This window comes from Octopus bimaculoides, chromosome 21 (assembly GCF_001194135.2).
Source record: "Octopus bimaculoides isolate UCB-OBI-ISO-001 chromosome 21, ASM119413v2, whole genome shotgun sequence".
NCBI classification, from domain to species: domain Eukaryota; kingdom Metazoa; phylum Mollusca; class Cephalopoda; order Octopoda; family Octopodidae; genus Octopus; species Octopus bimaculoides.
In genome coordinates, this window is record NC_069001.1 from 13,807,347 (window position 1) to 13,814,719 (window position 7,373).

Consider the following 7,373-nt stretch of genomic DNA (forward strand, 5'->3'; position numbering starts at 1 on the left):
AAAGGAATAGGTGGTTCCCCCTTTCTCATTGGTCTCATCTCTCTCCCCTTTCAGTGAAACAAAACGTGTTACCCAATAATCTGTTAAAGAATTAGAATATGAAAAGTTTGTTTCTTATTTTATTGTTTCTCCCATAAAAAATTGCGCTTCTGAAAAAAAAAAAAAATGATAAAACAGAAACACATTCCGCAATTTTTTAATTAGCACGCACGCACGCACACACGCACACACACACACACACACGTATGTATGAATGTATGTATGCATGCATGTATGTATGTATGTGTGTACGTATCTATGTCTGCGTGTGTATGTACGCATGTATGTATGCAGGTATATGTATGTACGTATGTGTGTATGTATGTATGTCTTTGTATATATGTATGTGTGCATATGCACATATGTATGTCTCTGTGTCTGTATGTGTGTATATGTATGTATGTATGTGTGTATGTATGTGTGTATGTATGTATGTATGTATGTATGTGTGTGTATGTACGTCTCTGTGTGTATGTATGTATGTCTGGATGCAAGCATTTGTGCATTGGTATAATTTGGTGGTGGTGGTGGGGCGCTAGGAATGTAGCTCGAGTTCCAAAGAGGCGGCAGCCCGAAAACGTTTGGGAACCACTGGGGTAGATTTACAAAAGATTATGTTCACTTAGACGTACTCGTTAGAGCTAGCATGTATAGAAAAAATATATATGGCGACTGTTTTCTCTCATAGGTGAAATACCACATCCGGTTTCTGGGTGCTGTAAAAATAGACGAAATGAACTGAACAAAGGTTTTATCAAGAGTTATGTCCCTTGGCCGCAAAGTTTTCTGAAAATGTGAGTAGGAGTTTAGGGTTAGTATTTGTATAGGATTGGAATGTTTATAGCGGTATTATATGTGTAGGTAGTTGGTAGGGAGAGGGGCGAGTGCCCGAACGCTTTAGCCCTGTTAGGGCGTATATGTGTGTGTTTGAGTATGTTTTGGTTAAACTCCTTGTTGGGTTCTCAGGCTTTGTAAGAGGACTGTAGGCACTGGATTCAAAGTCCAAGGTTATATCAAGGAAATTCACTGTCTTCAGGTTGGTTTCTGCTGTGACCTTGACGTTAAAGCAGTTCATGCTGTTTGTGAGATCCTTCCAAAGCATATCGAATTTGCAGCCGTTAGCCCCTCTCGATATTGCCAGAGCAATATCGAATGGAGAGAACGAAAGGCTGGCGTACATCAACACAACTTTCCGTAATCCAACCAATAGCGTTCAGGGCCCTGGTAAAAGGAACCAGCAGAAGAATTTCCAGTCAATTTTCACGTAAAGAGATTTTTAAAGCAGCTGTTCCGTACTACAATAAAGCTCTGACTTTAAAGATAAGATTAGTTATGCGCTGGACTCTAACCCCACCCAAGAGAAAACGTCAACGGAAAGTGTTACGGTTCACACTACCATTCCCCTTAAGCGTAAAAACTTGTGTGGTAGGATTTTCGTAAGCTTAGTGGATAAACAGGTTCTCCGTACGAATAGGTTCAGTAAACTTTTTAGTAGCCACACCTTAAGAGTTTCCTTTAATTGTGCACCTGGTGTGAAAAAAGATATTAGTAGGGAGCCCAACACCCGAGAGAGAGAGGGGGGCAGGATGTATATGTAGTGGTAACGCCACATGTCTCCTTGATGGCCACTCTAACATGGAAACAGTCGTATGTGAAGTAGAAGTATCATCAAAAGGCTTAAATGGCCAACCAAACGCACTGAAGTATGTGGGAGAAAAAGAAGGTCCCATTAGGACAAGATTCATTAACCATAAGTCCTTTTCCTATATGCCCAGGGTGATGAAATACTACAACTATGGCAAGGCACGTATCGTCGTTAAAGGAAAACATAACATTAAAAAGGGCTTACTTTAATAACATATGTTTAGCCGGGAAAAGAACCATATCAAATTACTTTCAGGACCTAGACATCTGCCTAAACTTCAGGAGTGAAATCTTTAGCTCTTGCCCACATAAAAGAAGATATATTTCATCGTACGTACGGGTCTCATCATAACTATTACCAGTTCTCCACCTTCGGCTCTTTCACTGCCATATCCTAAGAACCTAGCGAGGAGTTTAAACAAAGCATACACAAGCAAACACGCAGATTCATATACCACCCAAGACGGGCTTAGGCGTCCGGATACCTGCCCGGCTCCCCCCATTTCCCCAATCCTACACATTCGAAACTCTTACATTACAACAACTTTGCACAAATACCAACGCCTAACCCTTACAAAAAAAAAAATTCTTACAGAGTTACAAGGGAAATAACTCATGATATAAACCCTTGTCCAGTTCGTTTCGTCTTTTTCCACAGCACCAAGAAAAAAAGAATTAAAAAAGAGAGAAAAAACAAGAGCTGTCGCCATGTTTTCATTTCTGTACCTATCAGCTTTCATGAGCAAGCGGTAACACGTAACCGTGTTATCTAACATCCGGTGTAATATTCAGTGCGAAACCGAATGGTAGGATTTGCTGCAATTTTTATATATATATATATATATATGATTAATAATACCCACTCTTTTATTGAATATTTTTTCTGACTTATTCATTCTTAGACACACACACACACACACACACACACAATGCGAACCGAGAAAAGTGCCCTGAGTTTTGACTACACTAAGCTTTTTTTTTACAAAAGGCAGTTATGGAAAGAAAATGAGACGAAATTGTATGAGAGAAAGGGAGAAAGAGGGGGCGAGATAGGGGAGAGAGGGAGAGAGTGTATGTATTTGAGAGAGAGGGGGAGGTAAAACGTTACTGCACCGTGTTACGTCATCTGGTACACAAAGACATATTACAAGCGAATGAATGAGAGTCGTCGGATGCATATGATACAATGACACAAGGTCAACACAGATAGCTCAGCGCACGTGAATGTTTCAACACAACATCACCACCATCATCATCATTCATTCCTTTTTTATCGTTACATACATATATATGCGTGTGTGTGTGTGTGTGTGTGTGTGTCTGTGTGTGTGTGTGTGTGTGTGTGTGTGTGTGTGTGTGCTTACGTGACTTTGTATTCTTTTTATCTATTTCTCTGTCTCTCTTTTTAATTCTTTTTTCTTTTTCGTTTTTCATTCATGTATTCATTCATTCACCCATTCTTGCAGTCTCTCCTTCTTTCATTGTCTGTACTTTAGTCTGTGTGCGTTCATGTGTACACATATATATACAAATATATATGCATATAGATATACACCCACCCACATACATATATAAATATGCACAAACATATATGCATATATATACACACAATACACATAAAATTATATATATATATATACATATATATATACACAAATATGCACATACGTACACATACACACACACATATATATATATATACACATATATATATATACACAAATATTTATATATATACAAAGATATATGCATATATATGCACACACATATTTATATACATATATACACAGAAATGTATATGTACGAGTATATATATAATGTAATATATTTGTGTGTGTATACAATATGTGTATTTATATATATCTATACATATGTATGTATGTATATATAGATATATATATAGCCTATACTGTATATATATATATATATATATATATATATATATAGCCTATACTATATATATATATATATATATATATAACTTATACTGTATATATATATATATATATATATACACACATACATTTATTATATGAATATACATTCGTGTTTGTAGAATAAGAACACATGTATAATACCTTCCTACATGAATACATATACACACATTGTGTGTATATTTACAACAGGCCTATCCATATGCTTGTGCACATAGGGTATATATATATATATATATATATATATATACATAGAGAGAGAGGGGGAGTGAGACACACACACACACAGACCCATACAAATACACACACACACACACGTGAGTGCATGTGCGTAACAATGTTTTGCTTTCTGTTTCGTGTCACGCATCCATCTCGGTTATATCAACAATGCCCCAATCGTAATGCCGTACTTACAAACAAAGACATGAAAAGACCATATCAGACAGATGTATATATATATATATATAAATATATATATATATATATATATATATAACCAGTCAGCCATTGTTAGAGAGACCCAGGTCGTAAATACCACAACCAGCGACTTTTTCTATCTTACTCCCTGATAAAAGAAAAGGGAGCCATTTGGCGGCCATTATCCTTGTTATTGTTGCTCTTCTATTTCATTGCTTTCGTTCTTATGTTGTTGTTGTTTTTTTGTTCTTGAATGACCTTCTTCCTCTCCTCTTCCTTCTACTTTTTCTCCTCCCCTCTTCCACCCTTCATCTCTTATTCCCTTCTTTTCTTCCTCTTCCTCTCCATCCTTTCTCCTCTTCGTCCTCTCCTCTTCCTTCTTCTCTTCCTCGCCCTTCGTTTTGTCGCTAGTCTATGTTCTTGATTTCTTTGCTGTTTCATTCACCAAGTGCACTCCATGAAAATAAAAAAGATCGTTTCAAGTATTAGGGTCTTCTTGTTGCTTTGGCTGCAATTGTTGGTGATGACGTTGTTGTGTTGATACGTGTGGTGATAATGGCGGCGGCGGCGGTGGATATAAAAAAACGCCATTGCATAAAAATGTGTAAGTATATATGTATGTAATTGTGCGGTATATGTAAAACCAATTTCACGAGATAGAGTGTATGTGTGTGCAGTTATTAAGATATCCACTTCAAAATGCTGATTAGAAAAGAACGGATTGTTGCTGTAGTTAATAATAATATTAATAATAATAATAATAATAATGATGATAATGATAATTTTTATTTTAGCCACTAAAAGCGAAGGAGAGACGAGAAAATAACTTCAAAAGTTTGAAAAGTGAGCGAATGAATTATGTGGATCTTGTTGGGGAATGATTCTATGAAGAACAGAGAGAAGACCAGTTAACAAATTCTCCATATTGATGGTGAATCTATGTCAACGCCACCGCCATTATCAAAGAAGAAGAAGAAGAAGAAGAAGAAATAAAAAGGAGGCGAAGGAAGAGAAAAAGAGGAGAACGATGAAGAAAACAGAACGAGGACAAAGAGAAAGGAGGAGAACGAAGGAAAAAGAGAAGAAAACGGAAGAATGAATAGGTGAAGGAGAGAAAGAGGAAGAGGAGAAAAAGAAGGTAGAAGAAGAACAACAACAAATAAAAAGGAGGTGGGAGAGGGTATGAAGAAGAGGAGGAAGAGGGAACGATGAAGAAAAAAAGAGAAAGAGGACAAGGAGGAGAAAGAAGAATTGAAGCAACGAAGAACCATAACGACGACGAAGGAGGAGGAGGAGGAAAAGGAAGAAGAGAGGGGAAAAGGAGGGCGGAGAAGAGGACTGCTGTTATTTGTTTTCTGCCAAGAGAGATACATAAAGTCAGTTTTGTTTCTGATATGAGAAATGTTAAAGGTTGCCTTTCACTGATAACAAACAGCTCCAACGTTGTTGTTGTTGCTGTTGTTGTTGGTGGTGGTGTGTGTGTGTGTGTGTGCGTGTGTGTTTTCTCTAACTCAGCCAATATATATAATCTTGGAACATCTTTTTTCTCAGCAGTTCTCTCGTCGCTACTTTGGAAAGTACGGTTAAGGCATATGTTCCACTGACGACGTCATAATACGATCGAAACGTATTCAGAGTTGTCCCCCCATACTCGACAGGGTACATAGCTCATAGGTCAGCGAGTCTTTCCATACTGAGCCGCTACTTTACTAGACTGAGAAGCATATCAGAGCTCTTGTGCCACGGCATGTGATTAGAAAGTCGTAGGACAGAACCATAAGACAGATTCTTCGAGTCTTTCCAACCGGCTAGAGACCGAAGGCTAGACCAAGAACGAGACTGTTAGATAATATCCAAAATCTTAGTTGATCAACGCTTGGGAATCCAGCCGGAAAGTTTAATGGCGGTTGCATATGGTGGAGGTGCCTGAGGGCTCTTCTCCCACGACACGCCCAAGAATAATGGGCAGAGGAAATCGATGGACGATATCGTTCCTCCATGACCCCTCTCCGTCATGCCACAAAGGCAGCGAATTGGCAGGGTTGTGAGAGCGTTGGATAAACTGCCTCATAGTATTCACTCTGACTCTGTGCGTTCTAAGTGAGTTCAAATCCACTCAGGTTAGTTTTTCATTCTTTTCGGCAGTCCATTAGGGGGGGGGGAAGTACCAACCCAAGATGATGGATTGACGAAACAATAAGAACGTCCAAGCGGATGCTTTGTGGTATTTGCTTCGATTATCTGCGTTCTGAGTTCAAATTTAACCATGGCCTATCTACATGAATGACAGACTTAATATGTCGTTCGGTTTATCACCACCACCTGATACTTTGGTTGAGTTTCTGATGCAAGTATTGAGGCCAGGTTTTTGGTTTGGGGAAACCTAGCTCTCTCTTTCTCTCAAGCCCTCAAAGAGTCACAGACAGTATAAAGATATAAAAGAACCCTTCCCGAGTTATATAGATTCAAGGGGCCGGTTTCCCTGTTTCCGTGACGGATATGTACGCCTTGGATGGGACGCCGGTCGGTCGCAGGATTACTCACTTTTGCCAGCTGAGTGAACTGGAGCAACCCGATGTGAAGTACTTAGCTCAAGAACATAACATGGAGCCCGGTCCAGGAATCGAAACCACAATCATACCATCACGAGTCCAACGCCCTAACCACTGAGCCACACGCCACCACCACAGGCACTACTGTCTTTTCTCTCGACTAGAACGTAAAAAATATTGTTTGTTTGTTTTTTTTATTGGTATCAGTTTTAACTATTTAGCACACCCTGTATTAAATACATCAAATACTGACTTAAAATATTGGTTTTGGTAGGATTATGTTATGGTGTAAATGGCGGGATGGTCTGTTATATTGGAGAAGACGAAGACAACGGGGGGAATAAAAAAACTGGAAGGAAGAGGAAGCCGAGAGAGAGAGAGAGAGGTTATTCGATGGCCTTGCCAGTTTGCTTCGTAAAGACTGGCCTATTAATATGTTGTGTTGTGTTGAGGCGCCTAGAAGGACATGGGTGTCCATGGTTGCCGACGCCTATGGGCATGGCAGATGAAGAAAAACGAAAAGAAAAGAGTTTACTAATAGAAACAGAGAGAGAGAAAACTTGATGGTCTTACCAGTCTGCTTAATAAAAGCTGGCCTATTAATATGTTGTGTTGGGCGCATAGAAGGGCATAGGTGTCCATGATTGTCGACGCCTAAAGGCATGGCAAATGAAGAAAGACGAAGAGACAAAGAGCTTGCTAATAGAAACACACACACACATATAACCAGAGAGAGAGAGGTGTGTGTGTGTGTGAGAGAGAGAGAGAGAGAGAGAGAGAGAGAGAG

At 39.0% G+C, this 7,373-nt stretch overlaps 1 protein-coding gene across 2 annotated transcripts in view; it reads right to left on the minus strand.

The window, feature by feature from the left end:
• The window catches only part of LOC106877370 (CTD small phosphatase-like protein), a 370,420-nt gene that overhangs the window by 257,578 nt on the left and 105,469 nt on the right, over positions 1-7,373 (minus strand). The window contains exon 1 of one of the 2 annotated variants that reach the window (XM_052975455.1): positions 7,160-7,265. The exons of the other annotated variant lie outside the window; for it this stretch is intronic. Coding sequence (XP_052831415.1) covers positions 7,160-7,250 — 91 coding nt within the window. The 5' untranslated portion in view covers positions 7,251-7,265. Of the gene's footprint in view, positions 1-7,159; positions 7,266-7,373 lie in introns of those variants that run through there. 2 annotated transcript variants of the gene reach the window in all.